Consider the following 24,678-nt stretch of genomic DNA (forward strand, 5'->3'; position numbering starts at 1 on the left):
ACAGAAACTGGCAATCCCGCGTTATCAAAACAAAATTTATGATAGATGAAGCATGTGGTCCTCCACGTATTAATGCTCCGCTCCTCCTTTAATGTTGAGTGATAAATGTCCATTTAATACTGACTTTCAGAGTGACAAAAATTGAATTGTTTATCAAATGTGGCTATGTTTCTAACAAACATACAATTCAGAAGTTCAAAAACTTTATTGGTGACATGCACAAAAGCATGGCTATGATACAAGGTTCTCTTCTGTACATATGCCGTATCGTTGCACTTGCTATAAATTTACATAGCACAGATGTTTTGTGCTAATTTGTCAGTGGAAGGTGCTAAATATCCAACAATAAGCTGAAACTTCAGAGAAGGCAAAAGCAACAATCCAACTTTGAAGAGTTTTGGGATATGATTTTTACTGGGCTGCCTTAAGTAGCAGAAGGTATGAGATCTTCAACATGAAAAGCAGATTCATCGTCATCTTCAGCTACCATCCAGTGTAATTTAGGCCCCTGAACATGATAACCCATGACATCAAATATTGCAACAAAAGCAGCAAGTATAGCATGCCTTGTATATTTTGAGCATAATTACTTCAGAAAATGGAGCATCAAAAACTCTCCAGTGGCACGCATAAAAAAAAGTGGCCAGAAAGTTTGGGAAAATATTTTTTTTAGAACAAAAAAAGAAGAGAAGAGGCAGTCCCAAAAAAGAATCCATGCTTTCTTTGATTAGCATCTGGAAGTTTTTCAGTTACCAGTCATGGAAAAGGAAATAACACTAAAAATGACATTTTCCCACCACGTAGTGTATTTTTTTAATAAACAAAAGCTTTCCAATATCATAAGATATACCATGAAGACTGACTCGAAAATATGGAGAGAGGAAAAAAAAAACCACCATTTACATGTGTGATTACCTTTCCTTGCCGTATAATTTTTGGAGAACTTCCTGTCATGTCAACTACAGTAGATGGATCAGCCACTCTGATACCTCCATTAACAACAAAATCAAGACCCTACAGAAATTGAATCACAGAGAGTTAGAACAGTTTGAAAATTTCCCTAAAGCATAAGGACCCCTGCCCCATTGTAAAAAATGACAATTCAAATTTAAACATTGCTCAATCTTCTTGTGATACAGAAGCAAAAGTACAAAATGTAAAAGAAACTTCGCATTTGCTCAAAGAAAAACAGCATGCACAAGTAAAATTCTGATGGACAAAACCTTGAATGATTTTTTGTTAAGAAAAAAAGGAAGTTGGATTCTACTGTATGATGGTTAGGTGGATGTGTTCTTTGTTATTTACATCAACATGTTATTAAAGTAAAAACTGGGGCCATATGAAGAAAAGGGAATGCATTAGTTAAAACTGACCACCAATTTCAGTCATTTAATTAAATTTTTATCTCTGGTTCCAATATTTACATCAAGCAAAATATGATTTGATGGGTTAAATACTAAGCTGGTGCCACACCATCATTATTTGCAGTATTGTTTTACCCAATTCTTCAATTCCTATTAACAGCATCACTCACTGGAATATTTAAGCAATAGAAATTAACACTGTATCCAGCTTACACCAGACCTATATAGTTCTTTAGTCTTGGAGTACAAAATCGAGCAAGCCTTGTTGATGCAAAAAAAAACATACCTCTGCTCCATATATATCAGCTATTACAACTGGATCAATCATCCACTCGTTTTCCTTTGGCGACCTGACACTGGCACAATGAACAGATATTCAGTCCAAAGTCACTGCAGTCAAACCCATTTCTTTACTGGCACCCACATGAAACAGAAAACGTCTACAAAAATGCACACAAAAACACACCCTTGTTTTTTTCAGCTAGAACAAAACAAAACAAAAACAACCTTGTGGATATAAGCGGCGCATCCATCTTCTCTAGGATTGCTTGACAAATAGCATCATCAGGCATTCGGATACCCACATTTTTCCTTGAAGCATATTTGGCAGTTGTAGTCCCATACCGCACGCACTGTTTTGGTAGTTCTTTGCTTGCAGTTAGGATGAAAGTATACTGTCACATAGAAGCATCATCTTCAATGAAGTATCCACTTAAGAAGAGTGAGGAAACTATATTACCCAAAAAATCCAACACATGAAAAGTTCACTAGCATGGCATACAATGCCAAGCCGAGACTCCTAGAAAGAATGCAAAGCCATAAAAAAAAGGCAGCACTTTGGAACAGAGATATCACACAAGTTGGAGAACTAAAATCATGAGATTAGAATTAATTTCCTCTGAAAATATATTGTTGTGTCTCCATTCACCAAGGAAAGAAAAACAAGATAGTCACATAGAAAGTTGTCCAATGATTCTAACATGTGAGAAAAGCAACTGAATGACTGGTCATGATTCTGGTTATGCTTTCTGCATGTAATGATTCGAGGCTAATATATTAACTCAAGGATGACTCTTATGAGTACCTAGGTTACTTCCTACTAGCAGTAAAATACATCACATAACATCCTTACTGGCCCTGGTAAGCAATGCTTAACGGCTCGAAATATATCTGCATGACCTTGACCATCACCACGTGGGAATCCAGTTGTATATGTATCTATGTCTCTCAGAGAGTGGCACAAGATGCTAAGGGGCTGCGTAAATGAAAAGACAAGTCAGAAAGCAAGAACAATAGGATGCACTTTAAAACATAAACAGAAAATAAAATCAGTGAGGTTGGGTGATATGAATTTGATCAACACAGGAGAATACAGAAGGAAGAAAATAAACATGTATCAGTTAATGTCCAATCCAGTGTCATTCCAAATCCAGAGCTTCTATCAAAGCCGACTATAGTGGTGAGTGAAGAGAAGCCATGTTTCTTGCCTTGGAAGGTTCTATGTTTTTAATTCTGCAATGCAAAACATACAAAACCAATATCACCTTAAGAGTTCAGATTGAGAAACAAAAGATTCAAGCATAAAGCTTTTAAGTTAAGTACAACATGATCTACCTACGAAGACGTTCAATTGCTGAGTTGCTTTTCAAATCACAAACAATCGCATACCTAACAACAACAAAGAAAGTAAATCGAGAAGGATCCAAATTACGAAATGATCACATGCAAAACGTTCACACAGACAAAATTCACAATCAGTGACAATTAAATCACTCAACTTTAAATCTACAATTACTGTAATGAAAAATGCACCAATATTGTACATCTCAAACTTCCCAATTCAATGGAAATAACTTTTAAAATTCAAATTTATACCAATAAAAATATGTAATCATATCCAAATAAATTCAGTTCAACAAGTCTGGGGAAAAAAAGCACACAAGTAACTCCATACAGTTTACTACACCCACGTAGCAAAAAAAAAAAAACAGAGAAGAGATTATTCAAGATAAAAAGCCCACCAAGAAACCACAAAACTTCCATTGATGCTTATATATGTAACAGTCAAGCAAACGGCATACATACACAGTATCAGTAGGAATAACACCAACAGCTCCTTGTTTCAAAAGCTCAATCACAGGTTCCAACTTCCACGTGTCAGATCCTAACTCGTCAGCTTCCACATAAAGCAGTCCGTCCTCCTAACATCGCCATCCTCACAACATAACATTTTTGTAAAAACAATTTAGCATTACCTCAAAAACCCATTATGTAAAATTAAAAAACAAGAAATCCCAGAAAGCGTAAGGAAGGGATAAGTTGATATTGACCTTGGTAAAACGAGGAGCAGAGTACTTGAGTCGTTTTGGGCTTCTTTTAATAGCCATGGATAAGACACGGAGGCGAGGGGGTTTTGGGGTGTTAAAGGAAACAAGGCTTGGAAATGGAGCGACATGTCGTCGTAGAGTTGTTAAAGAGGGTAGAGATGAGAGTGATGGAGTCAGTTTGTAACCGTATAGTTTCGTTTCCGCCATTTTTTTGAGGTTAGTGAAGCGGTGGTCTCTGGAAGTTTGTTTCTGGGAAAGGAAAGAGACCAGCAAAGAGCCTTTTATTTATTGAAAAAAAACATATTGATCAAAACTATCTTGATTTTCTTCTAGATGGCACTATTAATAAATATCATGAATCCAATGGTAGAAATCTTTTAATAAGTAAATTCGACATGGATAAGAACCTTTCAGCAAGATTATCTCATTATAATCATAAAATATAAAGTGAGATTTAAATTTATCTCTCTCATAATAAAACATAATAAATCATGTTCTCAATCTCTCAATTAATTTTGAATTTAACGAGGATTAGATAAGGAAAAAAGAACAAGAAGAGTTTAGTTATTATTCTTATCATGCTCTGAATTATATTCATATTTTTCAATTTAAATTTTATAATTAGATTTAATGAACACAACATAGAAAAAAAAACTTTTTCTACAAATTTGAAATAATTGTTTGAATTTTGTTTTACAAGAATTTTAATCACGTTAAAACCTAACTAGGTCGAATAGACAGATTTTTTTTTTCTAGTTCAACTAAAAGTCTAATTCAAGGCAGGCTCTGAGTCATGAGTTCCTCGTATCAATTCGGCCGACCAAACCCGGGTTTTACAACTGGGTACTAGAGAATGAAATTGAAGTTTAGCGTGCATGTAGCAGGCAAATGCATATCAATATCAAAGACAAGCTTCAGCATATGGCAAATGAAAAAATCAATGTTTTCTCGTTAAAGACGACAACTCTTGCAGCTTATTATCAGTTTACAATGGGAAAACCTCGCTAAGGCTAAAATTAACTAATGTGTGAATGAAAGATGGCATGTTTCCTCAAGAGTCTGCATAGATCAACTCAGAGCTCCGCTAGATGTTTCTGGGAAATGAAGTGCTTATTGTGTAGGAGGAGACGGCATCTGGGATTTTGCAAATCCAATCCAAGCAACAATGCCAACAGCAAGAATAACCCATCCGCATACATCATACGTGAGATCGCTGCTTTTCTTCTTCTTAGAACTCTGAACAAAGGGAGACGGGGCAAGTGCATCAGTATATATATTTTAAACTTAAATAGATGCAATGGCAAACTAGAAAAAATAGTGTGACAAATCTCAAGGATCACATACTGACTGTCAAACACAATAAATTATTCCCATGCATGTCTGTGTATGTCGTAGATAGCCATATTTACATGCAAAAATCAACATGCTATTCATGGTAATTTTGAAAAACTTAAACTATATGAATAGGCTAAATGCAACGTGCAACACCGCATAATTTAAAGAGTGTTTATTGCCAATAGAATCTAATCCAAAACTCATTAACACATATATATCAACCCTTGTTAGAGTAGAAAAATCAATAAGGGTAACTTGTACCTCAAAAGGTCCTCTATTTGTTTTTGCGTTTCAAAAGCGCTTTTGAAAAAATTAAAAAAATTTATTTTTTTTCTTGGCTTCAAATTAGTATTTTTTGGTGTTTTCAGATCATTTTGATGTGCTAATGTCAAAAATGATTTTTAAAAAATAAAAAATATATTACTTTAATATATTATCGAGCAAAAAACACTTTGAAAAGCAACTGATACCACACTCCCAAACACTTTTACACAATGGTTATGATAAAAATTTCCATAAATTTTAACAAATTAGATGCTTGTAGCCATATCAACAAGACATTGCAGCAGCATAAATAGTTCATTATCCAACAAAAACTAGAAAGAGAGGGAAAGAGAGATAAAACAGGCATAGCACAGCAAAAAGGAACAAGAAAAAGGTCACCTTTGCACTTGATGAAGTAGAAGCTGCAGAAGCAGGGGCAGCTCCCATTTCCAGTTGATCTAAGCCACCATGCTTGTGAATCTGTGAGTGCAACTCTGGAGCCTATGAATGCAAAAGATTCAAATGTTAGACCAATCAAAGTATACAAAATATATTACAAAAAACAATAGAACCCAGTCAAAGAAAAACTACAGAAGATATCACTCCTCAATGGACCAATAACTCATTAGTCAAAATTCACATTTCTCATGAAATCAAGGCTCATCATTTACTGGCAACAGCAGACCTTAATAGAACTCAAGCAGATCAAGGTGCATATAGCACACATCTCAGCATGGTTGAATGCTTACTCGGCAATTGCTTAGGGGCTTCTAGTTTTTTTTCACAGCATAATAATGATGGGTCATAATGGTTTACTTAGTTTCAGAATACAAGAACTTAAAAGAAAACAGAACTGTATGCTTTGTTCAAACTTTAAATGACAAAATGGAATTATCAAGTTTTAAAACAACCCAAAAACTCATCACAAACTACTTACTCTTAACATTTTATACCATTTTAACAATGTGAGTAAAATGAGGTTTGGTATAAATATGCCACAGCCTGGGAAAATGAACTCCACAACCCACTTTCAAAACAGCACGAGAGAGAAGATTTACAAGTTCAGTTCAAGTGCTATGCAGATACCTATCCCTTTTATCAAGACACCACACTGCTAATCAGGTAGTGATGGTATCCAGCTCAAAGGTATTGTTTCCCAGCAAAAAGCTTAGTAAATAGATCCCAGAATATATCTAATATGATATTATACAGAAATTACATCTAACATCAGGGTAAAATCCAATGACCAGATATTGATACTAACTAATTCTCTTTTCCCATTTTTCTATTATCACATTAGATTGAGTGATAAAGAAAGAGGTGTACCTTAGAAGACACTTCCAAAGACTTGCGATAAAGTTCATTATCTGGATCCTGCCAAAAACCAACATCACACATTTATAATCATTCAAATAACAAATATACAATACAGCAATGCCCTTGCAGTATGATTTCAGAGGAGAAAGAAAAATACCTCATCAACAGCTTGTTGAAAGTAGACAGCTGCCTTTTCAAAACTCTCATTAGCCACATCTTGATCTGCTGTCAAAAATGCATATGAAGTATGTGCATTTCCCAGGTACCAGATAGCCTCGTGTTTCTTGGGGTTAATCAGCAACGACTCCTCCAGCTTCGTGATTCCATCTGCATATTCAACTCTATCACCCCATCCATATTGACACATTTAACTATAACATTCAAAAAACAAAATCGAATAATCAACTCATTCCATAACCAATTCCTTGTCATGAATGGGATTTAGATTCCATCATTTCTTAGCAGAATTTATAAGCACGGTCTCTTTTAAAGGTAATTCATGCTAAAAAAGATAAATTAGAACCTAACCTAGCATCATCTTCTTTGAATCTGGAACACTCTGAAACTGAGCCAACTCCAATAAAGCTCCTCCCCACTTCAACAAATTCTGTCCAGAAAACCATAAAACTCATAAATTTACAAAAATCCCAAGACCCCAACAATTCTACAAAATCAAAACCACTTGGGTCCTTCCAAAGTTCCAAACTTTATCACTTCTCGATCAATAATAGAAAACTAAGAACAAAAGAAAAGAAAAAATAGATAGATCCAATAAATGAAGCAAGAGATTGAAAAAAATACATCGGCATCAAGAGGGTCTTGAGCATAAGCATCTTCAGCTGTTTTACGTGCGTGCTCGAAGAACAGTAACCTATCAAAGTCGTTTTGCATTTCCATGTCTCCTTCTATCTATCTATCTATCTCTGCAGACAGAAAAATAAAAATAAAAGCAGAGAAAAGATGAACTTTTGAGGTTTTGCTGTGTCTGACGGCCCGTGCTCCGTTTTTCTTCGGGCTTGCCTTTGGAGATTAGCTAACCACAAAGTAGAATGGTCCGACTCTCACGCGCGCTTGATTGGCGTGGATTATAAAATAACATGTCGATTTTGAATTTTGTAATCAGACGATTTGCCGTTAGGGGCTACGGCATGTGGTCTAATCTATCTATATGATATTTCGAGTCTGTTTGGCTGGTATTTATTTTTAATTTTTTTAAAAGTATAGTTTACTTAAAAATATATTAAAATAATATTTTTTATTTTTTAAAATTTATTTTTGATATTATCACAATAAAATAATATAAAAATATATATATTTTAAAGCAAAAAATAAATTCAATTTTAAAAAAAAAACGCTTTCTAACTACAAAAACAAACAAGATCGTAGTATTTATTAGTTATTTGACAGACACTCTGTTATGGGCCGGATATTTTTTTTCCAACAGAAAAAATTAAACATGTTAGCTTTTATGACTTTTTATATAAAAAAAATATCAAGTGTAAATTTAAAAGCTTATGCACGAATCTAATTAAATAGACTAAGAATCGTCTGTATCAACAAATAAAAAAAAAGTCATTAACAATAACAACATATGTATTAGGAAAAGTTGAAAGGTGGATGTAGATTAAGATATTTGATCTCGCAACACGATTTATTTACCTAATTGTATTCATTGTCTCTGTTTATTTAATTTTTAAACGTTTTTTATTTGTTTTCTAAAGTGTATTTTATTTAAAATATATTGAAATAATATTTTTTTATTTTTTAAAAAAATTATTTTTTATATCAACACATCAAAATAATCTAAAAACATTAAAAAAAAACATATTTTGAAGCAAAAAATAAATTCAAATTTTCGCAAAAATGCTTTCCAGCTACAAAAACAAGCGGGGCCTTACTATTTACTAGTTATTTGACCTACGCTCTATCGTGGGCTAGATATTTGTTTTTCAACAAAAAAAAATTAAACATTTTATCTTTTATGACATTTTTATATATATAAAAAATATCAAGTGTAAATTCAAAAGCTTACGCATGAATCTAATTAAATAGACTAAGAACCATCTGTGTCAACAAATAAAAAAAATCATTAACGATAACTAAATATGTAACAGGAAAATCGAGAGATGGATGTAAATTAAGATATTCGATCTTGTAATATGATTCATTTACCCAATTGCATTCACTATCTCTGTTTATTAAAATTATTTTTTTATTTAATAAAAAATAGTAGAAATAGACACGCATAAAATTGATTGAATAAAATCAAAGGAAAAAAACATCTCACAAGGTTGCACTTATTAGAAATACTATCCAAAAATAAATATTTATTTTATTTATAAAAATAAATTTCAATTATATAAAATATATATAAAAAATATAGATGAATTAGAAAAATCTCTTCAAAAATTAAATACATGCAAAATACTTTTAAAAAACAACCACTATTTAAAAAATGCTAAATAAAAAAATAAAAAAATCAGAGAGGGCGGGTATTAATTTAAATATAAAGTAAAAAAAACTATTAAAAAAATACATATAGAAAAAGTAAATTTACCTAAAAAGCAAAAAAAAAAAAGAAGCTAGTGTTGGCCCATTTAGGAGGGCCTTTGCGCAAGCCAATTTTTCTAAATATATTTGGGGTAGATGACATGTCACTCACTCCAAATGTTTTTGGAAAAAGAAGTCAGAAGAAACATCATTTGACTTTACCCAGATTCCAGACATTGTGGTGGTTGGAAAATCAAAGCTAGATATTTTTTTGGTCAAAAAACTATTTTTCAACTTTTTTTTGACCCACAACACTTAGAAAACATCATAGACACCTTAATAAATCCATCTATGGCCTTAAAAAAGCCAGAAAAATATCTCAAAATATGAAATCAACCTAAAGCCAAAAATCTTCTCGAGCTCAAATTTGTTGTTTTAAGCGCTTTCAAGGTAAAAACAAATACTTAAGTTGAACTCATCTCATCAAATAGAATCATTTAACACAAAGATCAATTATTTTGGTGGCTAGAATCGGTGCCAATGGTATTTTTCTCTCTCTACCTCTAGAATTTAGCGATCTCTCTCTCTCTCTCTCTCTCTCTCCTTTCTTAAATCATGGACTAAAAAATAAGAAAAATAAACTTATGTATCAAAATTGAATTGAAAGAATATTGAGGTACAAAATAGGTATAACATGTGAAGTATGAAGACTAAAGTGAACTTTTTTTTTAAAACTTTGAAACCATCACTCATCTATAGTGCCTTTTCCACTTTGATATTGCTTCTTCCAATTTTATCCCCAGTCAACAAATTTGACTCAATTATCCTTTAATCTAGTAAAAAAATGCAATTGCATGACCAAAATAAAAAAAATTTGAATAGTGAGTTCACAGTAAAATGTGAGAGAGTGAACAGTACATATACGATAAGAACCCACACCATTTGGTGTTTTCTATAACTAGATAGGGGCTCACGCTACACCGTGGGTGGATCTAAATTTTTTTTCAGTGTAAAAAAAAAAAATACTAAGGTGATACAAGTATTTCTAAAATAAAAGGTCATTGACTCGATTATGTTTAATAAGTTTGACTAATTCAATAATACAAACAAAAAAAGAAGAAGCAAAGATGATAAATAAACTGGAAAAAAATTGACAATGTAAAAAAGGCTAGAAAAACCCGACTTCATCCCATCTAGGTTAACATGCCATATCGGTGATGTGGTTGTAATACCGGGATAATCTCGTTGAAAGCAAACTAAATAAAACTATGAAGCTAAATTATCAAACAACTTAATATTGAAAGGCGGAACTGAAAAAGAGAATAATTAAAAAAACAATAATAAAAAAAAGGAGTCAACTCGGGTTAGTTTGCTAACTCCATAGATTCAAATACATAAAGTACAGAGACCAATTCTTAATAATTCAAATATTGAAAGATGAAATTAAAAACATAATTTTAAAAAAGAACCTAAAAAATAACAAAGTAAACTAGTGTTAATCTTCAAAAATCGTTACCTTAATAATGAGCCCGGAACTAACCTCATAAAAGACAAACCCTAAAAATTAATGAAGTAAAATTCCAAATTATCAAAATGCTAAGGTATAAAATTGAGAAAAAAATACAATAAAAAAATAAAAAATAATAATTAAAAGAATTAAAAGAATGTGAAATCAATTTGATATAAAATAATTTGAAATCAAATGTTGCTTTGAAAAAATATCAAGTAGGAAAATGATTAAAAATAAACAAGTATCAGTCAAAAGAACGAGGACTAAGTTTGATATAAAGATTAAATGAAAATGAAATTAAATAATGAGGGGTGAAATTGAATAAAAAATTAATCAAAAAAAGATATAAGAAAATAAAACAAATAGAAATTAAAAGAACGAGGACCAAAATAAAAACGAAAAACAAATTAAATGACACCTTTATATTTTGGCAAGGGGAAGAGAGAGACAAAAGAGAGAAAAGAAGAAAAAAAATCCAACAAAACCCAAACACCTCGCCGTTATGCACACATGCAGCACTAATAGGAAGAAAACACCAAGATGCTTTCAATGTCGCCCCAAAAAGCGACATTTGGAGGTGGGGTGGATGCCTCGCATAGAGTAACAATTTTTTATTAAAAAATATACTAATTGAAAGACCAAACTGCCTCTTTATCAACTTGTTTGTTACAAAAAATATCAATATAAACAAATGAAAAAACTCATGGATGTAAGTTTTACAATTTTTGCTTGTAAGGGTAATATAGTCTTTATAACGTGCTTGTAAAATGTAAAAAGATCTAATTGTCCTCGTGAAATGTTTTAAAGTATTTTTGTTTTTAGATCAATATATTCATTACATCATGCATTTGAAAGATAAAAAGATCGAACTGTCTCCGATCAATCTCATAATGACTAGTACACCCTTAACAAAATCATTCTAACCCCAACAAAAAGGCCATTGATTTTATTTTTTTAAAAGAAAAAATGGTAATTACATGGTTATGGTGAATAGTAATATATGTTTAAGTGGGCAATGAATTCTCTATCCGTTTTAAGTTTTTTTGTATCTAGCCATTTGACTCACACTTTGCCATGAGCTAAAATTTTTTTTCTGGAAAAAGAATGAATATGCAGGCTTTTTCAATGAGTTTTTTTATATTAATTGCAAAAAAAAGAAGTAAAAGGATGAAGCTGGAAATAAAAATATTCAATTCAAAAAATGGCAAAAAAAGACGCGAGGTAACCGGGGTTAACTTGACAAACTCATGATTTAAGTCTTGTATCCCATTTAATTATACTCCAACCAGGTGCATGTGACTTTTTTTATATAAAAAATTAAATTTATCTTTTTCAAAAAATGAAAATAAAGGTTACACATGGGATTGAAACAAAAAATAGCTCTTATTTTTTAAAAGATTGATAACAAAAGGATGTTTTAAAAAAACATCTTTAAAAAATATGCATTTTTTATTTATTTTGAGGGGTTAAAAATACATTAAATTTTAAAATTTTAAAAACAAATAAATAGGTCAGGTGCGTAGGCCTACCCACGCCCATGACCCATGAAAGAGACTTGGCCTGCAAGCTAGACATATGAAAAAGGCCTAACCCACAAGTTAGGCCTCTATTTTTTTCTAACAGCAAAGGGCAAACTACTTTGATTTATAAAGAAATAGCAAATAACACGTCGTTTGCTTGTTCAATTTCTAGAGATCAATGGTCGATGGAAAATCAGACCCAGTGTATTTTTTATCTAAAAACAATTCAATTTTCAACCTATTTTTAACACAAAATACCTAGAAACCACTCTAGACACCTTAATAAACTCATCAATTGCCTTAAAAAACCTAAAAAATAACACACAATAACCCAAAATCAACCCAAAAACAAAAATCTTTTTAAGCTTAGATCTAGTTATTTAGGTAATTTGAAAGTGAAAAAACACCTATATGAAACTCCCTTCACTTAATAAAATCCATTGACACCAAGACTGACCATTTTTATAGCTAGAATTGGTGTCAACACCGATTGGCTCTCTCAACCACCAGAATTCAATAATTCTCTCTCTTTTCTCCCAAACTAAGAACTTAAAAATAAGAAAAATGAGGTTTTGAACTAAAATTAACTTTAAAAAATAAAAATTGGAGGGAACCAATATTTATAATTTTGAAAGTATGATGTTCATAATAAACATTTCACCCAAAGTTTAAAAAAACCATGAATTTCCTCTGTTTTTGTTTCCTCTCACTTTGGTCTCATGTCTTTTATTCTCTTCCTTTTCTAACAAATTAACTTAAATTGGCCTACAATTTGATTATGTAAGGATAAAAAAAATTTTGGACAGGAAAAAAAACTATGAAGAGTGAACCCACAATATTTTGTAAGAGGATCCATAGTGTAATTTTACACAATAAATCCACTATGCTTTTTAGTGTTTGTTAATAACATAGTTGTTAAACTCAGTTTAGTCTTTCTGAAATGACCCTGAAAATTAAGGATTTGTTGCCTAATTTGGACAGGGTTTATAGTTGATCAGAAGAGACATTGACCAAATGAAACTTAGTTGATATGATAGAGTTTTTAATGATCTGATGGACCTAGCCAAATCTGATTCAAGCCTGGTCGGATCAATACCAAGAAAGAAGGAATAAAATGATGTTTTAATAATAATAATTAACTTAAAGACCTGCAAGTTAACTCGATAATTAACTTAAGACCTGCAAGTGATCTATGCCTTTTTTTTGGTAAGTCCTAACAACTATGATTTATAATTGATGGACATGTACCCAACTTAGGTTAATTGGGCTTTTCTTATTTAAATACCAATTATTTAATTAAACCGCTTTTCACTGCAAGTCAGAAAAATTTTAGCATAAAAACATGAATACGAAGGCAATGTCAATGTGCTTTTTGATATAAAAAAGTTTAATTGTGAATCAAAAAGCTAATGCATATGTTTAATAAAATAAATTAAGAATCATGTGCGTTAATAAATGCCAAAAATAGTTATAAACTACAACGTGAGTAAGACCTCAAGTAAGTTTTTTAATATAATAGAAGAATGTGTCAATGTTGTAGGTGTGTTTCATTATATTATGAATTTTTTTAATTGAGAAACATAAAGATGTTAGTGACACTTAATGAAATAAATATAAAATATATGAATTGATAAACTAAAAAAGAGTTTCTAATGTTAATTAAATGCTAAAATAAAAAATTAAATTTCCATAAAAGCAAAAGACAAATAAGTATTCAAATATTTAACCCTAATTTTTACTTTCAATTTATGTATTCTTTTTTTTTATCTTAAATGTTATTTTTTTATCACCAAGAATAAGTCACATCATGAAAATATAATTTATCTATATCAAATATAAAACAAAATATTTAAAAACAAATTAGAATAATCAGTTTGAAATATTATATACATACAAAATAATTAAAAATAATTAATGTTATTTTAAAAAGTGAACTAAACAATTTAAAAATACAAAGAGGCATTGTATTAATTTAAATGTAAATAAAAACATTGATGCAAAATGTGTGTGTGTGTGTAAACAATTTATTGATTAATATTAAAAAAATCAATTAAGATTAGAAAAAAAAAACACAACAAAGGCTAGGCCCGCGTGCCTAACCCATTAAAACAAGGCCACGCATGTTGGCCTACAGGGGTAGGCTTGCACATTTGGTCTTTTAATTTTTTGTTGGCCAAAAGGGCGGATGAATATTGTTTTTGAAAAAAAAATAAAGGCAGATAATGCACCATCTGCTTTCCAATTTCTAACCACCGAACATGTGATAAAAAATCAGGCTAGGTTTTTTTGACTGAAAAATGCAAGTTTCAACATATTTTCATTTAAAAACATCTAATAAACATCTTTATGATATCAATAAACCAATAAATCAACTCAAAACACCTTAAAATTTGTTTTAAAACATAAAATCAAACCAAGAAAATTTTCTCTCTCAATCTGATCTATTTTATCTAACAAAATGAAAGGAAAAAACATCATAATGGAAATTCTCTCATCAAATGGAACCCATTAACACTAATAATGACCTTTTTTATGGTTGAAATGTAACCAACCAACAACTTTCTTTCTCCTTCATCGTTTTCCAATTACTTTTTGTCTTTTCTTTCAAACTTAAGGATTATGTCAATTAGTATCAAAGATCAATGATTCAAAAGCAAGTTTTAGAATTATCTCATCAATTAACAAAGATGAAGAAGAGAAAACTGGAGGAACATGGAGAGAGTGATCATGAACTTATAGCTAATTTTGAGAACATGTTTCAAAGGTATGGGCATAATAGGTAGCTTCTTGATCGAGATGAATATCACAGAGATTTTGGTAATCCTATTTATATTGAGATAAATGTGGAATGATATTCTCTACTGGTTTATAATGTTTATTTTGATGATATTTATGTTGATAATGGTATCATATACAATGACAATAATGATTGTGATGATATCGTTAACGATATCCTTGTAGATAATTTAAAGGTTAAGTACAAATAAAACATGAAAGATGCTCGACGATTTAAGATATATTGATTCTTATGATTACAATTTTACTATTATCACAAAGATAGATGAATTCAAGGATTATGTGGAAACAACATATATTAATGAAACAAGTTTGAGGTTTGAACTTATTACTCTAGAAGCTAATGAAAACAAATAATTTGTTAATTGTTGTTTCTTATACAAATTTTAAGATGAAGGTATTGAAGTTAATGTCTAAAATTATATACACCCAAGTGAAGAAAGAAAAGGGGTTGGAGAACCTCGATTAGACATCCACAAGATCGAGGCAAGAGTAATTTAAACTCGAGGACAATGATTTTTCAACTCGAGGAGACTGATGCATGACGTTTTTAAGAAAAATATTTTTCCTTAATTATTATTATTTTTTTTTAATTTAGTTGAACAAATTAAATAATATGCTTAATAATTTTATTTTTCCTGGTTTTTTAGGACTTTTATTACTTTTCCTTTATTTTAGGTTTTCTAGTTTGTTTAAGTTGATTTTTTTTGTTTATTCAAGGAGTTGCAAACATATTAAAGAAGCAGAGTATTTGAAGATAAATATTCAATGGTAAAATTATGAATTAGATTTTTGTGTAACAACCTTATTTGGTTTCAATTCTTTTTTTCTAACTTGTTGTCTTCTTGTTTGTATTGTTGTCTACGTTAAGTATTATTAATTCGGCTTGGCCCAATGGATTAACATTGTGACCCACCAGTCTAAAACTTGATCCGGACTGAATTTCATGTCAAAATTGATGGGTGTTGACCTAATCAAGGTCAAAACCAGAATGAGATCCGATTTTAATTTTTTTTAAAAAAAAACATTTTAACTTGTTTTTTTTTTAAACTTAGATCAACCAATGTTGACACACCTAATTTGTGATATGAGGGTTTGGATTAAGTCATGAACTTAATAACTATGTTAATGATGCCACTGAAGTAATTTTACTTGTTAAATCCCTTATTAAAACCAACCAATGTCCAGTTTCATTGCTTACTTTCTCAAGGTTATGGCTATGAACTAGATAAGGTTGCCCATGCGTTGTCACGGGCTATTTCTAGAAATGCGCGCTGCTTTTAATTGTAAGACAATCGAAAGGAAAAAAAATGTTTTTTAAACATGCAATCAATAGGTGGTAGCATTAAAAGGTATATGATTTGACTTTCAAGCAACAAATAAGTAACATGGAAAAACTTGATTAAACTATCTCGAATTTCATCTAAGAATCAAATTGTAAAATGTAAAAGAACATCAATCTAACATAGACATTGTTTGAGCAACTAAAAAAAAAAAGGTAGCATGATGAATAAAAAGAGTATGGAAGCCTAACTTTTGAGTAAGAAGTGAAGTCTCAACCAGTGTTAGCAAGTAAAAAGTAACAAATGTTTGTCAACTACTTGTTACTACAAGGACCTGAATAACTTAGTTAAGTGTTTACAAAAATATTTTATGTCCATATATGTGTCTAGACTTAGTGTATAAAATAAGTATAGTACATACCTCAAACACTCGTCTTATAATATAAATTTTCCCCTCAAGAGAAAGCAATCTAAGAGCACCTAAAGCCTTTAAACTTTCTTGGGCAAGCATTGACCAAAAAGTTTCCTCCACCAGATTATATATATATATATAAGTAATGAAAAAAAATCATCAACAATAAACAAAAATAAAATTGAGAAAACCAAGCGAAAAATAAAGATCAAGATATCTCATATCGTAACACAGGTAATTTACATGGTCATGTTTAATAAATTCCTCAATCAAAATAAATTTATAATAGAAAAATAAATAAAATTTGTAATAGAAACCGACACACATATAAAATTTATTGAACAATAATTATAAAAAAAAACAATGCAAGGTTGCACATAACACATAAAATTTATTGAACAATAATTAAAAAAAAATGCAAGGCTGCACATATGAAAATTTTATAAAAAAATAATTTAATCTATATAAAATTAAAAAAATCATAAATGAATCATACCTACCAAAACATAAACCAAAAATTTATTTGAAAAAATATACACAAATAATGGATTATTTTTAAAAAACTATAAAACTATAAACTATATATATATATATATATATATATATATATATATATATATAAACAAGTCAAGTGCTTGTAGGTCTGGTAAGTCAGGCACTTGGGTTTGGCAAACATACCATGCCCATGTTATTTTAAACTTGGCTGACTGCCACGTCCACGCTCTTTGGACTTGGTTGGCACCAAGTCCAGACGCCTAGGGTTTGGTAACCATGTCACACCAACGTTACTTGGGTTTGGCTAACATTGCTGACCCACATTTACTTGGATATGGCAACCATGCCTGACCCCCATTACTTGGGTCTAGCAAGCATGCCAGATCCATGGTGGTTGGGGTCTCGCAAGCTTGCCACACCCAACCAACGTGGGTCTAGCCTACATGCCAAGCCCAAGGAACGTGGGTTTGTCATACTTGTTAGACCCAAGTAACGAGGGTGAGGCATGGTTGACCTGCCAAACCCAACTAACATGGGTCAGGCCTACATGCCAAACCCAAGGAACGTGGATCTAATATGCTTACTAGACCCAACAAAGGTGAGTCTGGCCTAGTTGCCAGATCCCAGAAACATGGGTCTGGTATGCTTTCCAAACCCAACCAACATGGATCTGACATGCTTGTCAGACCCACATTACTTGTCTAGCAACCACGCCTGTTTAAGATTATGGTAGAGATTGTTTTTCAAAGTATTTTTCAATTGGAAATACATCAAAATAATATATTTTTTTATTTTTGATATCATCATGTTAAAACGATCTAAAAATATAAAACAAAAATATTTTAAAACAAAAAACAAATAATTTTTTTTTAAATGTGATCCAGCTGTACAAATAAATAGCTACTAAACATGTTTTTGTGGCTATGATGACGAAGGCCTTATCCTTATACATGTAACACGCAAAACCAGATTCTCCCCTAAAAGCTTTGCTTCAATGCACAAACATCTTCAATATTTTTTTAAAACAATTATTTTATGCATTAATGAGTGTATTTGCAAGCTAATCTCACCCGATAAATCTAATGGTTGAAATTAAAAAAAAAATCCAATAAAATAACCCATCAATTCAAAAATAATTTTTTGTTCATTTTAATTTTAATAATGAATTATGAGGCATGGCTTTACGTCAAGCTTATTGGAGTGCAAGCTCTATATCCATACAATCTAGAAGAGCAGTAAAATCTTTCCATCATATGAAAATAATAATAGTAACGGGTCTGGCAAGTATGCCAGACCCGCGTTACTTGGGTCTGGCAACCATGCCAGACTCGCGTTTACTTGAGTCTGGCAAACATGCCTTTTAAGATAGTATATAGATCTGTAAACGTTGTAGCACATAAAATTTCAAAAAACAAACAAACAATTGATAGCTTTAAAACGATTTGTCTTGTATAAGAGAAGCAATGTAAATGTAATGCATAATAGCATCAACGACATTGACCCATATACATGTTTGCAATGGATCTACATTTCAAACACAATACTAATCACAAAAAAAAGTCATTTCCAACAAAATAAAATTAAACTCCAAATATCTTTTAAGACTATGATGAAGTACTAAATAAAAATGTTTGTGTTGGTATGAGCAATGATCAACGCATCTGGACATGTCCCCCATCGAAGTTTAGAAAGCCAACGATTCTGCATTTATTTTTTTCTTATTGTTAGATTTTGCGCAAAAAACAACTAACTTTGAGTAAGACTGAAGAATTTTTTTTCTTGTAACGCAAAAATCAAATAAATAAATAAATAAATAACGGACTAAATATAATAATATACTATGCTTGAGCCATGTTTAGGAAAGTAAGTAAAACATATATCGAAGGCAATGAGAAATTAAGATGTTGAGCTGCATTGATTAAGTAATAAAACAACATAGTAAATAAGAGTGATAGCATCTTCAAATTTGAGGAGTCAGATATGTGTGTTTTCTTCGCGGGTGAAAGTGCACAACTTGGATTTTGTTGATGATTGTTGTATTCAAAATAAGAAACAATCGATCAACCACTTGAAAGATGATTAATAAACCTTGAAACCAAGCTCACGCACCTTGAACATGGTTGGCGCCAAGCCTAAGACATTACGCGGGTCTGACAAACATGTCTGACTCATGTCATGTGGACTTAGTTGACTTCCAAGCCCACAAACATTGGCAATCGAAACATCCCTAAAAAAATATAAAGCAATTGAAACTCTGATAGATAAGGCATGCAACAAAGAAAAAGAAGCATACCAACACAGTTGCTAGAAAATCCAAAATAGTTGCCTAATCCCATAATAAAAATCATGCATTCCAATCACAAAAACCGACCTCCAAGTTTTTTTTAAATCAAATAAACCAAACAGAAACCAAGCAACGCAACACAACACAAAATGGAAATGCACCTGGTCAGTACAAAGACCCTTGACTAACCAAGAACTGCAACAACCACCAGAGCCCAAGCACACCCTAACACCAAACTGCAAAACAGAAAAACATCAGAAATAGCACCAATAATGTTCGAGAACCCAACCATAACATAGAGATTCCAACACCCTAAAATCTCAAACCACAAAGAACGGAACATACTCACCCAACCCAGACAACCAAACCCTTGGAAAATGCCCCTACAAACAAAACAATTGTTGCCAGCGAAACTATATAAACTTTGTCTGACTCTTCAAAAGAGAGAATGAATTATTAATTAAATATTATATATACCAGTACATGAAAGAAAAAAACATGACTGCCCCAATCAATTTCAGATGCAAAATCCATTCGCAATTCCTTGAATTCAGCAAAATCTAAAAGAAATAATTAATATAAACAACCTAGTGACCTGACAAAACACTTATACTTGCCTATAATAAAGAGAAACAACAAAGAAACCACTGTCATTCCGTGCAAAATCAACCAAAATCCCATCCAACTGCATCAGACCAGCACTCTCTCAAGAACAGCTACTCAACCAGGTATATCGTAGGTAAGATCTGTATCTAACTACTAGCCCCTCCACACTGAACAAATCAGGAGAATGACAGCCCACCAAACACCCACTAACAACAAACAACCCAACAACTTATAGCACGCTACGCGCACCATAAAAAAATCACAAAAAGCAAACCACTCACAACTTATCGTGAGAACCAACTAATTCCTCCCTGATAAACACTACTCCAATCCATAATGAAAACACTCATAATCTACAGTACATGATTGAGCTCTTTTAGTTTTATTTGTAATGTGTATACGTAATCCTCCGTTTGGATTTCCTTTATTTTTTCTTTTTTGAAGAATGTTGTTGAGATTTTTTCTTTTTTCTATATAATGAAAGAAAACGTTATGAAAAATCAATCAAATACCGTTTGGATTTTTCTTATAATGATAAGTAGAGCTTAATTACTCTTTTTTTTTAAATAAAAAAATTCTCTAATTTACTTTTATGCATCTAAACTAAATCCATGATACTTTGATATCAAATCTTCACCATAAGTCTCATGTGCTTTCCCTAGCACAACAAACTATATTTGTAGCTAATAATCTATAAAAACAAAACAAAGCACATAATTATGCACCAAGAAATATTATGTAAATTTTAATTTTCCCTACTTAGTTTTGAAGAGTTTCTAAGCTTTTATCAAACTTTCAGTTTTTTCCTTCCCTCCATCTGCATCCATTAAACAAACGGAATTGATAACATTGAGCATGCATTCCTTAATCGTATCAACTACCTTGTTCTTTCATATGGAATTGAATTATATTGTTCTTTATCTCATATTTCTCAAGTGTATAAACTCTAAGCATATAAAAATATATATATAGATAAAAATACACCAACTCTAACTACAAAATCTTGCAAATGAAATCATGACTAGCTAATACCAAGCTAACACGGCTTTTTGATTAAAAAAAAAGAGTTAACATAGCTTATTATCTTCTTTCCATACTCGCGTTCTAAACAAAAATATAAAATATATATAAAAAAGCAGGTTTTAGTTTTGTAAAAATAAAGTTTAATGTAATATAATTATTCATAATACTACACTATATTCTTGTCCAAATCATAATTGTTTTTGTACTTAAACTTTCATTGTAAAGAGAACAAATATAATTGAATTTTTGTTTAGCGATTGTGCTATTTTTTAGATTTAATTTTTCTCAATTGATTTAATATAAAAAACTGAGAGCTACAAAAAAGAGATAATATCTTTTGTTTGAAATTTAAAATGACTATAAACACGGTATCGACTTCACCATATCAGATATAGATTTGTGGAAGTTTGTTTAAAGAGACTAATTAGGCCTCTTCGATTTTCTTCTGTTGGATTTAAGGATATACTCAGGGCTCCCGAGGTCGACGGCTAGCTGCTACCAAACTGCTGTGCCTTTGCTAATAGTTTTTTCTCCTTTCATTTTCGATTTCATGAAGGTCACCTTAAGTCCCTGCAATTCTCTATAAATTTTTCTGTAATAAAGTTGTTGCCTTCTTTCCTCTGATTATCAGTTTCATTTATTCTAATATATGTTGGCAATGTAGTTCATGTTATGATTTATGCAGGAAGGATGTGTAGAAAGAAAATAGATGCCAAAGCTGACTCATCCAATCATGAACAGGAAAGAAAGGTATAGATTAATGGCTCAAACAGATTAGAATTGCTTGATGTTACCTTCTTTTTTTTTAAAAAAAAAAGAACATAAATGGAACATTTGCATGAGTCGCTGGTGATAAATTTCATGGCAAATGGCTATGCAGGAGTACATTATTTTCATGTCTTCCCATAATTTGACGTCTACCCTCAAAGATATATTACAGAAAGTCACTGGCAGGTTGATGAATGCCCTCTTTCACTCCCATGCAGTTGTAAGCATTTATTTTATGGTACTTAATTAATAGTAATTATTCCTGTGCGATGTCCTCTCAAGCACTGATTCCATAGGTTACTATAAAGTTAAGTTTTGTATCGTCAAGCTTACAGAGGAGGAGGTGAGAAAACTAGCAAGCACGTATGCAGTTTCCATTGTTACCACTAAGCTTCTAGACTACAATGATTTGATAGACAAGTAAGCTAAGAAGAATCCAGTGTTTGTCCAAAATGTGACCAGATTGTAGTGCTAAATCACGAGAATCAGCTCGTGCTTACTTTGCCCTTGATTTTGGCTTTCCAGAACAATTTTGTACAGCTAAAGTCTATATGCACCCTCCCTTCTATTATTCTTTCGAGGGGGATTTAATATGATTTGTACGTTTTAGATCGTTTTGATGTGCTGATGTCAAAAATAATTTTTAAAAAATAAAAAAAAATCATTGATATGTATTTTGACACGAAAAGTTATTTGAAAAGCACCCGCAATCACACTACCAAACACGCTCTTAGAAAAGAGAGTTTCAAACTCGACATCTCTTCAAAATGCAAAATATAAATTCTACGTCTCATTGGCTAGATCCATTTCAATGGAGTCATGTTAGTTGGAAAAAATGGTAATGTTTCACGAAAGAAGCATTGCAAATGAATTGAAAATTTAATTTAGGGATGTTGATTCGACACCAGTTTGGTTACATTGCAACCGATTAAGCTGTGCCACCAACTAAATTGAAAATTATATATCACATACCATATCATGTGAAGACGATCACAAGTTGATGTTATTAAAAGGCAGCTCATGAGACATGCCAGGCGGCTTCAGCATTTTTATTTATTTTCTGAAAGCCCTACGAGGAGTTTCTGAATTATTGTGGGGTTATTCTTTATGAAACAATGGATATAGACCCAGTAGCTCCCAAGAAGATGATCTGCCAGCTAATTTTAGGAGGGATTTCAATATGAGTGTTTTACATTATTGCCCACAATTTATTTCGAAATAGCTTCTCTTTTAATGATATGAGGAAAAAAATCAAGAAAAGTTATTCCAAATATTATGTATAAATAAAAATATTTTACCATTAGACAAGCTCACGGGTTCCATTGTGAAGTAAAAATGAATTGAGTCTTGTTGACCCAGGAGTTCATCTCTCGAGTGATAGGTGCCTGCACTACTTAGAGGGTCGGCCCAAAATTTTCCCATCATATAAAATGATAAAGAAGAAGAAAAAAACTGAGACTTTAGTCATTGTTTAATTTTTTACTTAAAATTAATTTTTTTATATTTTTGGATTGTTTTGATGTGCTGATGTTAAAAATAATTTTAAAAAATAAAATAAAAATATTTTTTTAATATATTTTTAAATGAAAAGCAATAACTAGTACACTTTCAAAGAATCTCTTAATAAGTTCATATAATTTTGATAATATAAATAAAAGAATGCAATGACAACAAAGAAACTGACAAAAAACAGTGGTAAAGAAAAACAGGTAAAAAAAATTAGCCCGAGCCCATTCGAGTTACCATGCCAAATATATGACATGGTCATGAATTGAGTTAACCCTGTCAATATTTTTTCAAAAAAAAACAATGAAACTTGATTATCAAATAATCCAATGTCGATGGGAGAAAATAAAAAGAAAATTATTTAAAAAACAATGAAAAAAAGATCTGATTCAACCCGGTTTAACCGGTTGACCCCACAATCATGGATATAGGATTGAGATAACCCTATAAAAAAAAGTAAAAATAAAGCGCAAAGACCAATTCCTAGTAAATCAAATGTTGAAGGAAGAGATTTAAAAAAAATTTATAAAGAACTTAAAAAAAGACTGAAGTTAACCCATATTAATATTTAAAACTCATGATCCTAGCCATAAACCCGAGACTAACACTATAGAAAAACCCTAAAAATAATGAAGTAAAATTCTCAATAATAAAATAATGAGGGATGGATTTAGGAAAAAAAGGCAACAAAAAAAGGATCTAAAACAAAACAAATAGTAATAAAAAGAAAGGGGACAAAACTTGATATAAAAATAAATTGAAATTAAATATTGAGAGACGAAATTGAAAACAAAATTCATTCAGAAAAAATAATAATAAAAAATAACAATTAAAAGAATGAGGATGAAATTTAAAATAAAATAAAATGATAACGAGTAATAAAAAAATAAGGATCAAATTATATATAAAAATAAATAAATGAAAACTTTTGTATTTTACAAAGGAGAAGAAAGAGAAAAAAGAACAGAAAAAGAAAAAAGTTAATCAGAGTCACACTGTCAGTTATCCACCAATACGTACCCTACCATCAACAAGCCTTTGACATGCCACTTCTAAAGCCACTGTAGAAGGCAGTGCTTGGCGAGCAGAGGAGCCTGTAAGTGCTGCTTGAAAGGCACAAGCTCCTCCCATGCATCACCAACATTTTATTCTTAAATATATTTTTATATATGGTAAAAGATCCAATTATCCTTGAGATTATATATATAAACCATAATAAAATGATGAAAACACCATTATAAGCAAGTCAAAGGAAATAAAATACAAGGGTAGTTAGGTAATTATACTATGAAAAAAGATGAAAAATAAAAAAACCCCTTGCCTCCAATTAATTTTTTTTATTTAAAGGGTAAATTAGTCATTCTACTGTTCAACAAAA

General features: G+C 31.2%; 2 protein-coding genes and 1 long non-coding RNA gene across 4 annotated transcripts; 1 reads left to right on the top strand and 2 right to left on the bottom strand.

Annotated features, from left to right (window-relative positions):
* Positions 1-186: 186 nt before the first annotated feature.
* Positions 187-4,013, bottom strand: LOC7495786 (uncharacterized). Of its 2 annotated transcripts, XM_006369783.3 has the most exons (9): positions 3,695-4,012; positions 3,450-3,565; positions 2,979-3,032; positions 2,852-2,876; positions 2,497-2,619; positions 1,872-2,038; positions 1,651-1,720; positions 916-1,014; positions 187-508 (listed from the first exon to the last, which is right to left on the bottom strand). In XM_006369783.3, the coding sequence occupies exons 1-9, from the start codon at positions 3,896-3,898 to the stop codon at positions 425-427; spliced, it is 942 nt and encodes a 313-aa protein (XP_006369845.1). In that variant the 5' UTR covers positions 3,899-4,012; the 3' UTR covers positions 187-424. The 2 variants fall into 2 exon arrangements, with proteins under 2 accessions (XP_006369845.1, XP_052311567.1); XM_052455607.1 differs by lacking the exon at positions 2,979-3,032 and having other exon boundaries at positions 3,695-4,013.
* A 573-nt stretch (positions 4,014-4,586) lies between these two features.
* Positions 4,587-7,688, bottom strand: LOC7456233 (mitochondrial import receptor subunit TOM20). The gene is made up of 6 exons (XM_002298591.4): positions 7,409-7,688; positions 7,136-7,214; positions 6,765-6,934; positions 6,617-6,664; positions 5,690-5,791; positions 4,587-4,927 (listed from the first exon to the last, which is right to left on the bottom strand). Exons 1-6 carry the CDS (start codon positions 7,502-7,504, stop codon positions 4,802-4,804), a joined length of 621 nt encoding a protein of 206 aa, XP_002298627.2. The 5' UTR covers positions 7,505-7,688; the 3' UTR covers positions 4,587-4,801.
* A 13,803-nt stretch (positions 7,689-21,491) lies between these two features.
* LOC112327519 (uncharacterized) lies at positions 21,492-22,333 on the top strand. Its single transcript, XR_002981830.2, has 2 exons — positions 21,492-21,776; positions 21,907-22,333. It is a non-coding gene; the product is annotated as an uncharacterized LOC112327519 (long non-coding RNA).
* Positions 22,334-24,678: the final 2,345 nt, after the last annotated feature.

This window comes from Populus trichocarpa, chromosome 1, assembly GCF_000002775.5.
Source record: "Populus trichocarpa isolate Nisqually-1 chromosome 1, P.trichocarpa_v4.1, whole genome shotgun sequence".
Classification (NCBI taxonomy): Eukaryota; Viridiplantae; Streptophyta; class Magnoliopsida; order Malpighiales; family Salicaceae; genus Populus; species Populus trichocarpa.

Bases quoted from the DNA above. Each gene is read 5' to 3' on its own strand.
- LOC7495786 (XM_006369783.3), bottom strand. From the start codon at position 3,898: ATGGCGGAAACGAAACTATACGGTTACAAACTGACTCCATCACTCTCA. The intron at 1,721-1,871 runs GTTGTTTTTGTT...TCATTGTGCCAG, and splicing joins GCGCCGCTTATATCCACAAG to TGTCAGGTCGCCAAAGGAAA. The intron at 1,015-1,650 runs GTATGTTTTTTT...CAATTTCTGTAG, and splicing joins CTGATATATATGGAGCAGAG to GGTCTTGATTTTGTTGTTAA.
- LOC7456233 (XM_002298591.4), bottom strand. From the start codon at position 7,504: ATGGAAATGCAAAACGACTTTGATAGGTTACTGTTCTTCGAGCACGCA. The intron at 6,935-7,135 runs GTTAGGTTCTAA...TTGAATATGCAG, and splicing joins TTCAAAGAAGATGATGCTAG to ATGGAATCACGAAGCTGGAG. The intron at 5,792-6,616 runs GTACACCTCTTT...TTGCATTCATAG, and splicing joins CTTTGGAAGTGTCTTCTAAG to GCTCCAGAGTTGCACTCACA.